Genomic DNA, 18,384 nt, shown 5'->3' with positions numbered 1-18,384 from the left:
ATTACACAACAAATACCCTCCTCATGTTAGAAACTTTGTTCCTGGCACAGCTGACACAGAGTTGCATGAAATATTAACACACTGTATGAAATATTAACAGAGCTGTGTGAAACATACTCCACAAAGAGTACATTTTATATGTATTTTCATATCGAGCCATCAGCACTATCTGCAACCCGATAATTTTTTTTGAGAGGAATTCCTCAGACAGCCTCAGTCTCCCTTCATTCTCCATTGACCCAAAAGGAAATACCCTTCAGATGCTACTCTGTGTCACAACATACATAGAGGACAGAACCTAAAAGCTCTTTCTAATATACATACGTTGTATGAGTACCCATAGCAGTCAAAGAATCCTAGGTTCAAATGCCTTAGAACACCATTTTCAGAAGCAACCTTTGGTGCTTGAGACTTTCAGTAGACTGACTTTTGAAGTTTCCCAAGTATCAAAGTTTTAAAGCATCTCCACGAATTGTTAGTCAGTTCAGAAATCTTTGAACGCACTCTTAAATACTCAGTTTCAGGCCATCTTGAATTAATCCCTACCATGAATTGTATCCTAACCTGTTGACACCCAACGTGCTTTTACCAGTGGCTGGAGATCACGCAGAAGAAACTTAATCGCTTCTAAATTAGAGTCCTTCTGTTTCAGTGTTAGAGATCAAAAAGAAAACACATTTACCTCCTACGTGCTTTCTGCTACAACTGTTTCCTGAAGTAGCTTATTCTTCTCTGGTGCATGAACATAAATATGAACTACCACATCCAGAACAACAAGTAAATGTTCAATAAATATGTTTTTAAAAGTAATTAGGAAAATTATTAAATCAAAGTCTAGGATTCAAATTACATCTGTATAAAAAAAAATCACTGATACTTTCAAACTAATCATAAAACATAATTTATCATATGTTATTTTCACATAAAACTCAAACGTCCCTCGTATCATCTTGTTTGTGACTAAGATATAGCAACTAACATTCATTTCAATATTTCCAACCACATAAACCAGAATATCTTTATAAGGCTTATCTAAAATTTTTAGATTTCACTTCATTTGATTGCTGAGTCCAAGACCTAAAGAATGTTCAGAAAAATCTGACGCTGCACAGTTATCAGGTTAACAGTCTGTTTTTAATATGAATTTCCTTGTAAAAATTGCCTACAGTTGCTAAAATAACTATTTATTAGTCACAGGAGGAGACAGACTAGTAGATTTTATGTCCCAGAGAAGTCATTTATTTTCCTGAAGCAATATGTCAATTTGGTGATACAAAATCCTGCAGATGGCATTGTTTTAATTTAAAGGGTTTAAAATACAAAGCTACATTGCTGCAATGGGGCATACTTTTTAAATTTTACAGGTAATTTTAATTAGCAGTTCTGCCTGTAAAATTAGTAAAAATGAAAACAAACAAGTAAAACCAAACAAACAATTCATTCACTCCTACCTGATGCTTGCTGTACTGCCTAACAATTAAACGTTGGACCCATTCTATGACCTCTGAAGCTTCCAGTTGAACCTTAGTTCATTCCACCACCACATGTACTTTGCTCGAGTAGCCTTATGGTTAGATCAGCATACCTTCAGAGTTCAGCGTAATAAGCGTGACATTGTTCCCAATACTTTGGCTTCCTAATTGTCCACTGTTGGAAACTGAGTCACTGGCCTCAGAGCCACTCTCTCCATCTTCATTGTGACTGTCGTCATGTCCTGGAACTTTCACCACTATGGTGTTCTGCCTACGTCCAGGAACAGCACTAAGGAAAAGAAAAGTACGTAACTTTGGGAAAACACAATCCTGTATCAGGAATAGCATCATTATAAGGGAATTAAAAACACTAATTGACAAAATTAAATGTATTCTAAAAGCACACTCCTTTAAACAAGCCTACTCCTGTTCATAACCAAGAGCGATCCAGCAAAATAAAATAGAAGGAAACTAGCAGAAAAAAATAAAAAAATTTAGATGCACGCTTTCTAAATTTGCTTCAGTGGAAAAGTCTAGGCCCAATGTGCCAAACAAAACAAACAAAAAAAAATTATAAAAACACATTATTTCAGAACATTTTCTACCCAGAATCTCCAGTTGCGCTTAATTTAAAATTTGCTTTAGATCGTACAAATTTTAACAAGCCTTACTGGGCTACTGCATATTCTTTCTTCAGTTAGTTAAGTACAGGATCTTGGCATGCTCCCAAGCAATTGTACATCCATGTCGAAAATCTGTAGCTATGGGCACTCTTTCTTTCAACTGTCAACTAACGCCAAACTAACTAATCCCACATGCTCCAAGATGTGGAGCGTCACTCATCAAGATGTGGAGCGTCGCTCTGTGCCTTTACTGCTGACACGAGGTCTCCCTAGGCAGCACTGTCAGCCTGATAAAATACTCAAGTACCTGTTCAACATTTTCCCCCCGCTATTACCTACAGCGTTCCTCATTTTGCACTTCTAATTGCTGCAAAGACTGATACTGATCTGTCAGAGGAGGAAACGAAGGGGGAGGATTCCCGTAACTGCTACTAACTTGCTAAGGATATTTTCCAGAGAATCCGCGGCTCTGCTCAATGGCTCTTCCTGCCCAACCATCTTGGCTACAATTGAATTCTGCCGGTCGTTGTTCAGTATTACTGTGGTCTGAGGGACAACACTACAAGACAAAAATCAGAGAGGAAAATAGAATGTAAAGGAGGAAACCTCATAAATAATACATCAACACAGTCTTACCATTTAAACAGTCTACTTAAAAACAGAGACCGCCTCTAAGCCTTGCCCTTTCTCCCAGCATCGTGGTTATGTATCAAATGCAAAAGCTGGTAATTCATCGAATTTGACATCTGTACCATCTCAAGTACTCAATTTTTTTTCAGAGGACGGATGGCTTCAATGGAATTATATGAGTCCATGACCCCTGGCAAAGCGATAAAGAATTCATCAACTCAAGATACACAAGAGGAAGTCTGTAAATCACAGCTCCAAAGAGCCACCAAATTCTTGTTTTGAAAAGTCTGAGTGTGAGCATTTTCAGAGATATTATGGCCAACTTACATGGTAATGCACCATTTTTCATAGGATAATTCCTAGGAAAAAAAAAAACCTGCAAAAGTATTCATTGCAAAATTGGACGATGAGCTTAGTTAAAATGCATGTCTTTTAGGGCTGAGGGCTTGTGGAGGGCAGGGAGAGGAGAGTGGTACTAGGAGCATCAGCGCAGAACAGGGACAGACTGTAACTTTAAATAACAACGAGACTAAACTATTTCTTGTGTGCATTTCCCATACAAAAAAAAATAAACCTAAAACAAACAACGGAAAAGCATTTAGTGTGTGAGAAATCAGAGAACTAGGGTTTCTCCAGCATTTAGTGTGGAGAGAAACCCTTCTCTATCACTTATGATGACAACACAGAAGGAAATAACTAGAGAAGTGTCACACAGAAGAACATACTAAGTCTAAACTATAATACAAAAGTAAAAATGAAGTAAATAATTGTCTCCAGCATGCAGCTTATCATTTAATTTGGTTTCAGAGATTATTACTGTTACTCAATCTTCTAAGGCATGGTTTTGATATTTAAAACTGTTTCCACTGTGTTCATGGTAAACTTAAGGAGACAACTTAGAAGAAAATTTGTGTTTTAGTGACAGAGAAGGCTTTATTCTTTCTCCTTGCTTCCCACAGTAAATAGTTCGCTATTGTTTCTACTGGTCCAACATCTCAAACATGACTGATGGTCATTTATTTTTCCTAACTGTATTCCTTGGCTAATTGTCGAAAAACAAATCAAACAAATCTGATGACAGCAACTCTCTGTTTATTTCAGCTGTAATGCTGCGCCTGCTTGCTTGAATATTCATGTGTCTACATAAGACTTTATGCACTACAATATCCATCGTTAAGACCTAAAGAAAAGATAAGAAACTGTCATAAGAGCTAGCAATAAATGGATCTCAACTTTGGCACAGACAAAATGTTTGACCACAGGTTTTTTGGATACAAAAAGCCCCAGGGCCTAATGCCCTGCCTCCCTCTTACAGCAATTGCATCTGTTGCTGGCAACAAATGGGATTCCTCATGGACTGCCAACGATCTGTTGGATTGCAAACCTTGAGAAGCTCTGGAAGATGTTTGTCTAATCATAGACAAGTACAGAGTGTACTATAGCTTTTCACGTATATGTGAAATTCAAATTGTATTAAGCAATAAATGGGGGCTTTCTCTTCTGAATTTTTTTTGTTGCTATCTAGAGTATAAGGGTTTATGATGCTTTCACAGTCACCTTTTCAAAATTTTCTCCATTATCAAGAGAAAAAAAAATGGCTAGCACTGCACATTTTAAAAAACCACACCAAATACTTGATAAAATACCAGTCCGTGGCAATGTTGGCAGTCCCCCCCCATCTAGCATCAATACATGTTCTCATTGCCTTTCCCAAATAGCTACATTTTTTTGAAGTTCTTACAGGCCAGTTTAAAATGTTCAAGAATTTTACACTTCCTTTTAGACATGGTTCTTTATCACCATCTTTCTTGCAATCACTTCTGAATGCCTGTTTAAAATGTCACTTACTAAAGCTTATTTTTAATGAACACTCTGAATAATTAATTTCAGCTGTAGAGATAAATGCAATAAAATTACATTTATAAAGTCCTTAGGATTTTGCTCCTATTAAGTTTATATTTGAAAAAGAGTCTTAGCACTAAAACTTGACATAAAATAAGGAATGGGGGGGGGCTGCCCCTTTTTTTTTAAAAAAAAAAAAAAAAAAGTGCAATCTAGGGAGTGAGCCAGATGGCACACAGCTAATTTAAGAAAATTTAGAATAAGGAAATACGTTTATACAACCCACCAGTACAGATTTATCCCCTCTTCAATGCATCAATGTCTGTTCAAGCTTGCCTACTTCAATGCATAAGCATTTTTTTCAAATTTATCCCTAAAAAAACACCCATGAAAACACTGCCTCCCCATAAGAATTAATTTTTAACAGTCAGTAGAGTGGATTATTGACAGGAAAAATCCACCTTCACAGTTGTTTTGGGAAAAGCCGCTAACAAAACATACCATTTTACTGACACATATTTTCCTGGCTATAAAGCATAAAGGCAAAACCAGACACCACATTGACAAGGAACGTCCCTGTAACAAGCCACAACCACCACCATCAATTGTCCATCAATAGTTTCACACCTGGAAAAGAACTGTTATCAAGTTGGAAAGACCTGAAGAATCTTTAAAGCACTTTGGAGAGAAAAATGAGTCACACAGAAAGCACAGTGGTAGAGCACAACTGAAATAAGTATTCGGAAATGTTCAACCCAGCACAAAAAAAAAAAAAAAAAAATCTACAACCACCAATGAACCTTTCTCTGCAATTAACCTGCCTGAGTAGGAACTCTACATCTAGTTTGAAAATAACTCAATGAAGTTTCTTGTCTATTACCAGGAACCATGACTGCTGGATAAAACATTATTTCTGTGCTCTGTATCTACTAACACAAAGACTCCAGTACAATTCTCTCAAGTCTTTTCCAGTGCTAAAGAAGGAACTTCTCTTGTTTAATGCTTAACTCACAAAGAATGATGCTTTCAAAAGCAGTCTGCATGAGAAGGCTGAAGTAACCTTTCCATCCAAAATGTCATAAACAATAACCAAGAAACTACAATTCTGGTCCATGTTCTACACAGAACAAGAATGGCTACAGAATCTGCTGTCGAATTCTGACAATGAGGCATCATGAGGAAGAAGTTTTTCAGAGCTGATGCTGTGAAACTTGATCAGTTACTTATCTGGAAGAAGAAGAAAATAACAATTGGGACCAAGAGAAAAAGGCACCATTATGCTTGAAAAAGGAGAGTTTCACAGGATTGTCTTAAGAGTCCTATTTGTACACAGGAGAAACGGATATCCACAAGATTCCCTGCAGATACGGGAATGTGCCTCCCATTAACTTTCCTGTGAGATGTTCTATTCACTGTTTTCAGAATTATTTATTTGTTTTAAAGAGACAACAATAAGAAATCTGCTGAATATACACAGAATTAAACAAGGAATTCTATGTAAAGTCCAAATATTGGGCCAACCTGACAAAATCCATCAGAGGAAATCATTAAAACTTACTACAGCCTAGTGCATTCTCATACTGGATTATTCTGATTTCTTTTTTCAGTCTGTACCTCTCATACCGAAGACGAATCAACTTTAATCATTACTTACATATTAAAATACAGAAAAATCACGAAGAAGGAGGAGGAAAGCTTCTGATATTCACTCAGCTCCCAAATGAAGCAATTCCTTCTATGTGTCTGCCAGTACTATACTCATGGAGAAGATGGAAAGAAAATATTAAAGAGGGGTCAGAGAGAGTGCTTCAGAAACCCCGAGCTGTTGCATAGGCTTCAGCACTTTCCATTTGTGTTCACGTATTCCTTTCCCCATGAGCATTAGAATTTGGAGAGACTGGTTCTGCAATTTGCTTATCCTTGGACACAACTTAGTAAAAAATTTAAAATGGATGCAACCTACAGATATTATTATATTTTGAGAATTTTTTTAAATACAGTTTACCAAATAATCTGTTAAATTACAGGTGAGAATATGTCTAAAAAAAAATATACGTACCAGATAATGATTTTCAAGCATGCCTATTTAGCCGCTGCCCTTTTTTTTTAAAATATAAAAGGATGTTCTATATTTTGCATAAGAAAATTGCTGCCAAAGGTAATTTTCAGTATGGAAAACGTGTGAGTCACAGATATGATCATTAGTCTTAACTTCTGGTTTTTCATTGCCAATAACCTGTCAATCACACAGAATGCAGCCAATGACATAAGAGAACTTTTGGCAGTACCAGGACCTCACCTCCTACTCTTCCCAGATGAGTTTGTCATGTAGAAAGAGAGAAAAATAAAGGAAAAGGAACTAACTGACATTTCTATCTTCCACAAGGTCCAAGATCAAAAGCGTTTCTCCAAACAGATGGCAATTACTTGTGGAAAAACTGGGACCGAAATTTTCAGACAATAAGTTATTCTTCTTGTTTTCCTAGACACACTAATATAGATCAGTTAATGGAATATTTATAATGGTGTTCAACCAGTTAAAGAAAAGAAAGAAGAGAGTCCTCTGTTTAGACCATTTCTGAGCTGCCTTTGCACGTGTGAACATCTGCAAGTAGGTGAATAAAAGCTCAGAGACAGAGCTCAGTTGAGAGACATTCAGCTAGCCACATCCACATCAGCTGCTGTTTCCTGTCTCTACAACACTTTGTGGTCACTACAACGCCCACACAGCGTGTGCAGCTTATCTGGAAGGCTGGGCTCCTGAGGATATCATTCTCATCTTCCTCTAGCGTACATACCAGAAGGAGATGCAGAAAGAGAGGGGATCAGGAAGGCTGGAGTTGGAGTTACCGCTGGCAGACTGCTTGTACCAAAGGGCTTCAGCCAAACAAAGTCTTAAGGAAACCAAGTCTGGGAAAGAGACCTTGCAGTCTAGTATTTACTGCTGGGGACAAACATGAAGACTTAAATGTATAGGTCATGCATGTGGGGGGGCTCTGGAGGAATACTACAATTAGCCCTACCATGAAGAAAATCTAATTGTTTTTCAAATTATATAAAAATAACATTTTAGAAGCATGGTGTTTTCCTTGCTTTTTTTCTTTTTTCACTAACACTTGTGTTCATCTCTAAGAACAGCCACTCTTTGGATCTTTATATTGCTATTCAGGAAGATAACACTAAAATGCTCCTTCCTCTTGATGACCATCTGCTTCCTTTGCCTTCTGCACATACAGTTAAGATTCCCTATCCAAATAGGAATGAGAAAACTGACGTACGAATTTACACTACGGTATACATGAATAAAACCACAAACCAGCAAAGTGCACACAAAATTTCATTGGATTTATGTCAAAAAAAAAAAAAAGAAAAAAAAATGAACGCAGCTCCTCATCTTCCAGGAGAGAGAAAACTCGCCAACAACCAAACCATTCACCAAGATGAAGAACAGTGGGACACCTGCTGTAAGGTAGAGAGCCGTATGGGCGCGTGAACAGTTAAAGTTTTAGTGTCCCTAAACTGTGCATTTGCCTAGTCGTAGCCAATTGCCAGAAAAGCAGCAGTGTTATCCATCATTTTCAGTACGAGTTCAGTCATCAAAAATTATCTTTGGATTCTTTGCATCTGGAACATCACATAAGAGCAGACATTATAAAGATAGCACTAATGATTAGGTCCTGTAAAAAGACAAGCCAAAGTACACCAGCCATCACTGGAGAGAGATTCACGGATCTGAAAACTGAGAAAGCTGTAATCAATTTACACTAAAGATAAAGCAAATGCATCTTTTATTAAAACATACTGTTAACAGTTTAATAACATTTACCATCAAATTTTCAGCTCAAGTAAGTAAGAGCCAGAAATTTTCCAAGTTACAAAATACATCTATATAGAATTTATTGTATTCAGCCTTACCTACAGAGAGAGCCTCCACACCGGCTGCCAATCAGAAAGACATGAATTACTGGCTTTAAGACCAATTTTATCAATCAATTTTAAAAGCTGTTATAATCTGTTGTGGATTATTCTGCTCTGAGAAAAGCTAAACACACCTGTACAATCAAAACCCCTAAAGGAATCAAAACCTTGCCCATCCATCCAGGGTGCCAGAATGTGCAATAAAAAAATTTTTAGATCAATTTGTTAAATTAAGCTACGTTATGAACAGGAAACTACGTACACTAACTTTTATAAACTACAAAGAAGTGTGCAGAAACAAATAACAACTTACCTAACATACATTTTATAATCAAAATACCAAATACTTATATTAAAATGTTCTATTTCTACAGGCAAAATAAGTGAAGAAACAAAAAACAATTATTCACCCACGTAGATTATAGAAAACTCCCACAATACTAACACAGAATACAACAAAATACGGAAGCGTTAACAAGGTTATTTGGGTAGAAGGGTAAGAAAGAAAACCCCTAAAGGAATCAAAACCTTGCCCATCCATCCAGAACGCCAGAATGTGCGATACAAAAATTTTTAGACCAATTTGTTAAATTAAGCTACGTTATGAACAGGAGACTTAAGTACACTAACTTTCATATACTACAAAGTGGGCATATTTTATGATCCAAACTCAAGTTCAAATAATGCAGGTATGATCCTTTTTATACAGTTAGCTACTTCTAGATTTATTTTCCACATTTTCTTACAAGTTCTAATATCAGCATAAGTCTGACTCATGTGGCACTAGAAGTTTTGGGGTGAAGGAAGCAGAGTTATAAACTGGCTTTCAAAACACTAGTTACAGCAACTGAAGGCTTGATGGTCACCAGATAACAAACTGCAAATAAATACAACACTGGGTTTCTGCAAACAGAACTCGAACACACGGTGCTCTCAGAGCCAGTTCGTAAATAATTTCCATCGTGTATCTCTGTTTTTCTCGCTTTTCGTAATTACTCAACTAGTTACGTTCACTTGCCATCACACACACATTTTTACAGAAAGACCGAGGATGCTGCTCTCTGAGAGCTGGTACTGAATCTTTAATTTCCATATAGCCTGAAGGGCTGTTAAAGAAACACCCGCTCTTCGCTTTTTAGAAAGAATATAATTTAAAAAGTTATTAGGAGCAGATTTCCTGTCTCATACTCCACCCTTCAATATGGAACAAAGAGACTGAGCTAAAGATATGCAAAAATGTACAGTTCCGCAAAAAGGAAAAATTCTGTTTGGAAAGACATTCAGATTCCAAACAGTGTGTTTTTTACGTTTGGAAATGTATCAGTTAAATAGCATCTGCTGCCAAATAAAGCAGATGGAAGACTGGCTCTTTGCCGTCTTACCAACCTTGCTGAGACCTTGCTAGATGTTAGGCTGTTTCATCCTTTTGAAGCTCCGAATCCATACATAGCTCTTTCCACCTTGCTTAAAGTAAAACTAGGACTCTGCAAAAACACTGTAGGTTGTTGCTCTGAAAGTTATACTACTATGTATTATTTTCCATAAGTACCAGTTGTTTTTGCAACTTTTCAAAATAGTATTACTGGTACTTTCATCTGGTGTAAACTGGTATGCAAATTGTTTTGAAAAACAACTTAAATTTCTGTCATTTCCGAAGGAAAATGAAAACTTGCCCCCTTTATTTATTATTGCTGTCCTCTTCATTCATTCGTTGTGTTGTACTCTCAGCATTAAATACCCCAATATACAGGAGAAGTTTCCAGGGAGTGCTCTTAATGCTGGATTTTCAAACTCCTAACCATCTCCAGAGACTGTAACATTAAAAATATTCTCAAAACTGGAATCTAAATTAATATATAAGGCTTTTCTGCCCCCTTCTGTTTACTATATGGTTGATAAATTACTTCTTAAAATACATAGTATGTAACACACGCTTCCACAATCTGGTGCGCTGCTTCAAATATATTAAGATTTTAGAGTTCCACTAAAATATAATCCTAATAATCATTTTCATCCATTTTACAACATTCATGAGGTAAAAACTGTCCACTTTCATTAAACACAATAATTCTTTTCAATTGTTTATTTAGGAAAAAGGAAAAGTATGAGCCGTATGAAGGCATTTGTCCCGAACCAAGTTTCAAGTCGTGCACCCTTTGCATTCATTTCTTGAATGCGATAGCTGCCTCTGATCGTGGAACCAGAGCACTAAAGTAAACGTTCTGCTTTCCCCAGAATTCACCTAACATGACCTTATGGGATTTGGCAAAGGGGTAGCTTAACCCACATTTTAATACCGCTATAATTGTTTTTAAATGTTTTTAGAGACTAATTACATTAGTAAACGTCCCCCTAATCTGCGTCTAAAACTCAAAGCCTTTTTCATCCCCACATACACCTCTCTCTCTCATTCTCAGACACCCTTACAATTAAAGGATGTTGATTTCTAAATGTCGTGGCACAAGGGGCAAATTCTGCGCACCTTCAGTTCTCTCGTTTCTCAGCTTACCATGGTGAATAGCAATACATTGCACCACAAGGGACTTCACACAACTGCATTTCTGGTTTTGGTGCCGTAACTTTCGCGTAAGGTTTTTCTTTACAAAATGAGAATAAAAGGATTCACTAAGGTCTCAGGCGCAGAACAAAGCTCCTGTGTGTTAGCTAAGTGGGAATACATAAACTGTTTACACACACGTGGTTCAGAGGAAGAATAAATCACTTCCGATGCTTTCCACATTTGTCATGGGCTAAGAGTAACAACCAGGAAATCTTACTGTATGATTACCTGGCAAATAGCAAAATATTAAGGCTTGTAACACATATATACAAGACTGAAACTTTTGTCTAAAAATTGAAGGAAGTTTATTACCTAGGACTTTCTTTTCAGTGTATATTGCTGAAAATCTTAGCTAGCATTATATTTAAAAATTCAAAATTAGATGTTTCTAAAAGGTTTTTTTAGTGTTTAAGCCTCACAGGCACATTTGAAACACTACATCACAATTTAAAAAATTCAAGCCACACATTTTGCGTCCGTTTCTCAGACGTAAGTTATCAGCTGCTACTTGCTAGGCTCTCATCTGAATCACTGGACTATTACAAGCCATATTTCATCAGAAACCATTGACTTAGGAAAAATTAGACGTGGGAGAATGAATCAACCCAGTTCAAGTTTTGGTCAGTTTGAAGAGTTGTATAGATTAAGTTCTATCCCGTACATACGTGAATTATTGAACTCTCCAAACCACAGATGAAATGTTGGTATTACATTGTTATTTTAATTCCATAACTGACCTTGCACTCTCAACCTAAATGCTATCTGGAAGTTATACATTGTTTCTGAATTTATCAAATCCCAATAACAAATTACTAAACACTTGGCTTCTCAATATCTTAGTGCAACAATAATGGAATGCAAAATTCCAATGAGAATACTGCTGTACAAGCTTCTTAAATCCAAGATGCCATTTCTCCTAAGTCCTGTGTGAATTTTAACTCCCAATAGCGAAGGAAATAAATGTAAAATCTTCACAAACTGATTCTTTGTAACAAAGTATCTTCACTTGCTGATGGTCTGTAACAAGAGCTCCAGATGGACAAACAACAGGGCAAGCTTAATTTCAAAATATGTAAGTCTCCAGCATAAATGTTGAAAGCAAGTATTACCATTGTTTGCAGACCTACCGCTGCTGCTGTAGATCTTACAGGATACGGCAAATAACTATGAAAATCACAGCCATGAGAGTTCTTAAACTATTCTCAATAGAAAGTTGTATTGATCCTAAATATAATGAATCGCAGAAGTCCGCATAATTCATAGCAAGTACTTCTACATGAAACGCATGTTTCAACGCAGGTAAAATAAAAAGACGTAAATCTGTGTCCCTACTGCTATGCAGGACCAGAATCAATCTCAAGATGCTGAGGCTGACAAGTTCTTGTGACAGATCAGGAGACGTTGAAAAGCACTGTCCTGTTTTTCGGGAAAACTAAGATGTCAAAGTAACAGTGCTGTGAAGACCAAGCCACGCAAATATAAATGGCAGTTCAAATTCTGACTCCCTTAGTCAAACTTCCACCTCACAAAAAACTTTTTAGCAAAATATCAAAATTTTTGCTTCTATTTATGTGCTCTTTAAAAAAGTTGAGATACTGAACACAACTTTTAAATCCATACAAAGGAGTAAAATCCTCTAAAGCCATGAAGTTTTAATTATGATTTTTACATATTGTTAATATTGACTTTGTTCCCTAATTGTGAGTGTAGCTCAAACGAGCACGGTGAAAACAGACCAGAGACAATTGTGCCATTTTCCTTCAGTCCTTTCCGTGCCCAGACATAAACAGACTGAACTTGCATGAAAGAGCTATTCACACGAGGGCAGCACAATCATCCTCAATTCTTCATGAAACAAGCCCGTTAATTTTAAACAGAATTCTTACTGGTTGAAGCTACAGACGTGACACTTGAACCGGTAATTTAAAATAAATGTTTGCACACAGTACCGTTGACTGATGACAGAAAGTGACAGGGAAAGGTTGTTATTTATTGATACCACAGGGTTCAGTCCAAAACAATGACAAAAGTTCATCTGTGTTTTTGTCAGCCACTCCCAGACTGAAAGGTCTGCACTAAAGACTCTGCTGGATGAGGCCCCAGAAAGGCTGGAACACAGGATATACTGTAGGATAAATAAACCTGGCTTGCTTATAGAAGCTCACAAGAATTTCTGAAAACCTGATGAACTCCAAAGCGTCTCCAAATAAAACCTTCATAACACATTCTGATTAACACCCCAAATCGATGACTGCGTTTTCAAGACATTATCTGTAACGCTCCACTCTCTCTCACCCCCAAAACACAGCTTAATTTTACATCTTCTGATGAGCTGCCTGCTGAGTTGTCTTCAGGACTCAATCTGCTTCCAGGGAAATATTTTTTCAGGCCTAGAGTTCAGTGCATGAGATCAGGCTCACAGCAGGCAGAGTAACGTACCTGCAACTTGAAAATAAATCATACACCATACATCTTTCAGGATACTACATTCCTCAATACACGCTTTGTTTCAAACTGGCTACTTAAAAAAAAAATTAAAAATCTTCCTGCAAATCGAGGGTCTTCAGACCCTCAGAGGGTGTACTTCCAGGAATGGACAGTTAGCTCTAAACTTTAGTTAAAGACATTAACAATCCTGAAGGTTTATAATGTTATAATTTATTTATCACTGCATTTTTTAAAAAGGGGGAAAAAAAGCCATAAATTAAACTTGGACAGTAGTTTACATCACCTAATGAGTTATAGTATCAACTGCAGCAAACGCGGGGAAGAGGTTAACTATATACCCCAGAGACTCAGCAGCCACTATTTAGCGATAAGAACTGAAGAATTACTGTTCTTTTTAAAAGCTTGGATTAGTATAGTAGGATAGTTTATTATAATCTATAAAAATCCTTATGATAAAAATGCAACAAAAATGAAAATGCTATTCATCGCCCAATAACATGAAATTAGGTGGGTCAAGGGGTTTGTAACTCACAGAAAAAAAAAAAACACATAAAAATATAAGTCTAGCTATTTTGTTTCTTATACCAATACCTCGATTATATTTCTTCAGGTTTGTTTGGGGTTTTTCTTAAAGGCTTTATGCAGGAGCAACAATAGTTTTCTAAATCTAAAAGAACAGTCATCCTATAATTCTTTCCACCCCACTACCCTCTGCTTTACAACTTCATTTAAAATCATCTCAGTTTTCAATTTTGCGTTATTTGACTAGAAAACCACTTGTAAACACAGAAACAATCGCACACCGGAAACACAGATCTGGAACTTGGGAAATGTGGAGCCAAAAGGCTTGCCAACTGGCACACTGCAAACAAACTGGATGAACAAATCCTGTTCTTCAAAACCTATTATACCCTGTTCGTTAAACTTAATGGTAAAAGAAACATATTAATGATCTACACCAACAAAAATAAAGCAAGTTCATAAATCCCATCTGGTATACAACTGCATCACGTCTTCTCTTTTCCATGTAAAAAAACAAACTTGTTTTGTATCTTAAGACAAAAAAAGACAAATGCTGTTTTCTACAACTAGCTGATTGAATCTACCAACACCACAATTAGCTGCAGACAAGACTATCTTGAAGCAACTCTACTTTAATGAGCCAATGTCCAACCCACTAACAAGTCTTCTTCAAGGCCACCATATTAGTGGCCTTGCACAGTAGGCCACTAATTTTTTTTTTTTTTTTTTGCACAGTAACTGAGGGCATTAAACTCTGCAATTTCATGTAACTCTCCAGTTCCCATAAAAGACAAAAATATACGCAATTCTATCTCTACACTTAGCAATCAGTATCCTTAATGGGTTAGCCACATATGCATATGGTAAAGAACCAGATGCATGTGGTCTGTATTTCAACTTCGCCATAAAAAAAAAAGGCTCAAGGAAAACAGCTGACCCAAAAAAAAACCAAACCAACCCACACACATTTACCTATGGATTTCCATATTTCATCAGAAACACTTTTATTAAGTATGAAGAAAATACCCATTTTAAATTTAAATCCTCTCCAAAATTAAGACATTTTAAAAACTGCTCTCAATTACATCTATTTACCCAATAAAAATTTCCAAAATAACAGAGCAGAATTGTACAACGTAGTGTTGGCAGAAAACACCCATAAAAACAAATGACAGAGGGTTCTGTGAAACCAAAACAAATTCCGATGTTATCTGAAACGATCAACCTTAACCATTTATACTTAGGTTTACCCATTCAGAAAAATGATTAATGGAAAGACGTTGACAAAAATAACACTGTTTCTGGACTGAAATCTTTCAGATGAAATAGTTTCTTCAAAACATGGATAGAAGATTTTAGTCACACTGTCACACTGTGTGTTCATCAATTTATAATCTCAAGACCCGGGCACATGCTAAATTTCAAACTTATCATTTGAGGCTGCCATACTGACAGGCCATCAGGCATTGTACCAACTCTCCTATCCAAGAAACTTTCATCAGCTACCGGAATTTTTGACAAGCATGGTACCTCATAAAGAAAAGAAATGAGAGGTTTTTAATAGCCATACTGCCAGGAAACGTTGCAGACAGAGGAAGGGAGACAATCACTTCCTGGATGGAAAAGCAGGGCTGTACTAATGCTGCACAAAGATGGACTAACCTCAGAACACTGGGACAATACACATACCCCCATTACTAATTTATTACATTATTTTGCTACTGTTCTTGGCTCTTCCCAAGCTCCATATAAATTCAGCATAACTCTGTACAATCTAAGGAGTTTTACCAGCCAGTCTGCAAATTCTGAAACCTTACAACAGCCTTTCTTCCAAGAAAGAAATTTATAAAAACACTATCAACACTATGTCTTTGTACGTAATCCTGAAAGCCACGTATTTTTAAGCAGCAGCCACTAAACATTGAGAAGATACTTTCTAGAACTCTTCTTTATTTTTTCCCCTCCCTCAAAGAAAATGAGATTTAACATCATGCTGTTTCTTCAACCCCATCCAATATTTTACACTCTTATGACCAAATCTGACAAAAAGAAATATGTCTGAGAGATATTAAACACCTGTTAAAATCTGTGGCTGGGGTAAGGACAAGCCCAAACGCTACATCCCACTAATGAAGTGAGAAAGGTCTCACCCATTAGCCCACAGCTCCAGCATGTGCTACTATCACAGGAACAGCATGAAAGATTTCAAAATCCCACAGCACGGAACGCCATGGACCATAGAGGAAACATGAGGCTCGTGTCCAGTGCAAAGGCAGAGGACTTAGGACAAAAACCCACAAGAAACTACGCTTGTTTAGTTCTGCTTCTCATGTGATGATTTATTGAAATGCAACAACTACAAGCCTTTCCATATGGTTTGTGGCCTATTGCTGTTCCCCCCAAAACGGTTTACATCTCACAAATTCAAAATTACTTCCTTTCAAAAGAAGTTTTCTCCTGTTAGTTTTTGCTGTAGCTTAAACTTTTTACTTGGAGATCTAAAAGCCTATTGTTCCTCTGTATCTCAACTGTTCATACAAATTCTTCATTACACAGCACCATGTACCCTTTATTTTCTTCCTTATCTGCACTGCAATTAGCTAGTATATGATGAAGTACTGTAACAGCGGATCAGAGTAAACAATAAGAACAAAAGAAGAGAGAACACAATCCAGCTTTCATGAAAATGTACTTACGCAAAATATCAAGAGCAGTAGACAGTAGTGTAATTCCTGAATTCAACATTTTGTAGTTTACCAAGAAACATCAGCAAGCCTTCAAAAATCACATACCCAAAAAAGGACACTGGAAGTTTTCCACACATATCATCCCTCACGTGTTTAAGGGAGAGACAGAAAGCAGAGTGAGACTCTAAAATGCCCTGCATTTCTGTTCTGGGAGCTAATAACATGGAGTAGTTCCTCATTTATTGCAAGTCTCCTTGAAAACTTCTGCTTCATTTCCCTAATAAGAATTTTTATGACTTGGATACAACAGTTTGGCACAAAAAAGCTCTGAGTTATCCCAATAAATCAACATGTTAAGTTTACTAGAAAAGACAACTTACCATTGAACGTAAATCTGACACCTGTTACAAAGTGAGACTCTCGCCTCCCTAATGCAGCTATATGGACAGATTATACTTTATCACTCCATTTTATAAGCAGCCAGTGTACAGTGCAACACACAGCATAAAATTCCACATCATAGTCAAAGCAGGTGATAGTGCCTAGCTGTGAATTCACCTGCTACGCTCTAACTGCACAATTCCACCACAAGACGACACAGAAGCGCCTCTGCCCAAGTTGTTCTTGTTTTCGTCAGATGATCGTATATTTCAAACTGACAATTCTTAGGAAATTAACTGAATTTTAAAAGAACAAATAGCACAAATCAATAAAACTGCGTGAATTTATAATGCACAGTTCACACACTTTACTATGCGCTGCTGTAAAACAAATTTTGATTATGTTAAATCTGCACCAAATTAATGCAATTAACTAAATTACCAGAAAAACTGTAAACAAAATTCACTACAGAGTGGAAGAGAAAGCATCATAAACCCTAAAGTATTTATCTAAAAAAGAATGAGAGTCTGCTTTACTGGCAGTGTTGCTCCATCTGGCTGACATGCTTTTGCTAACTACAAAATTTTTTCAGAGTGGCAAACCCGGTATTATTGTAGTGACAGAAGGAGGAGGAGGAGGCTGAAGAATCTCATTCAGATGCAGAATCTGAAAATCACTATCCAAAATACTAACTCTCGTTGGCAGCCCTCCACTGCCATCCGCACTGTCAGGGGAAGAGGGAACAATGCAGAGAGTTGATACAACAGAACAGTCCATGTAGGTTTTAATTGGAACTGATCAACAAGTGATAAAGGTTTTTATGAATGAGACACAGGCAATTCAGTGAAACTGAAGTGTTACTACTGCCAAGCTAAACACATACACCCCTAACTATTTTCTTTTGAGTCATATAGGCCACAGACTGCTAAAAGAACAAAAAACCCTCAGTGCTTTATTGGCAAGATGCATTTGATAACGTGCAACTTCATACCAACACTAACAAATATTTGGGGCAGAGAATCTTACAGTCTTCAAGACTTCTCTCTAAATTATGTTCAGACTGTCTGAGAAGCCGTCATCATAAATTTGTACACCCAAAACAAAAGATTAAACACCAAGTTCACCACTAAAACACAGGACAAATTTCCAATGTTTACAGAGATTTACAAAAAAAATAAACACCTCAGGTCTGACAATTCCCATAAGGAACTCAAAATAGTACAATGTACAGAGGAAAGCATTCATGGAACATGAGTTAATAGATTCCCAAAGGGTTCACGTGTTTATGAAAATGTTCTTGA

At 36.8% G+C, this 18,384-nt stretch overlaps 1 protein-coding gene across 6 annotated transcripts in view; it reads right to left on the bottom strand.

Annotated features, from left to right (window-relative positions):
• Window positions 1–18,384, bottom strand: part of BANP (BTG3 associated nuclear protein) — a 153,913-nt gene that overhangs the window by 115,553 nt on the left and 19,976 nt on the right. For all 6 annotated transcript variants that reach the window (XM_054201224.1, XM_054201225.1, XM_054201228.1 and 3 more), the window contains 2 exons: window positions 2,532–2,654; window positions 1,586–1,761 (listed from right to left, as the gene is read on the bottom strand). In XM_054201224.1, coding sequence (XP_054057199.1) covers window positions 1,586–1,761; window positions 2,532–2,654 — 299 coding nt within the window. The remainder of the gene's footprint in view (window positions 1–1,585; window positions 1,762–2,531; window positions 2,655–18,384) is intronic.

The sequence above is a fragment of the Rissa tridactyla genome, chromosome 4 (genome assembly GCF_028500815.1).
Source record: "Rissa tridactyla isolate bRisTri1 chromosome 4, bRisTri1.patW.cur.20221130, whole genome shotgun sequence".
Lineage (NCBI taxonomy): Eukaryota > Metazoa > Chordata > Aves > Charadriiformes > Laridae > Rissa > Rissa tridactyla.
This window is presented reverse-complemented; position numbering and strand designations above follow the sequence as displayed.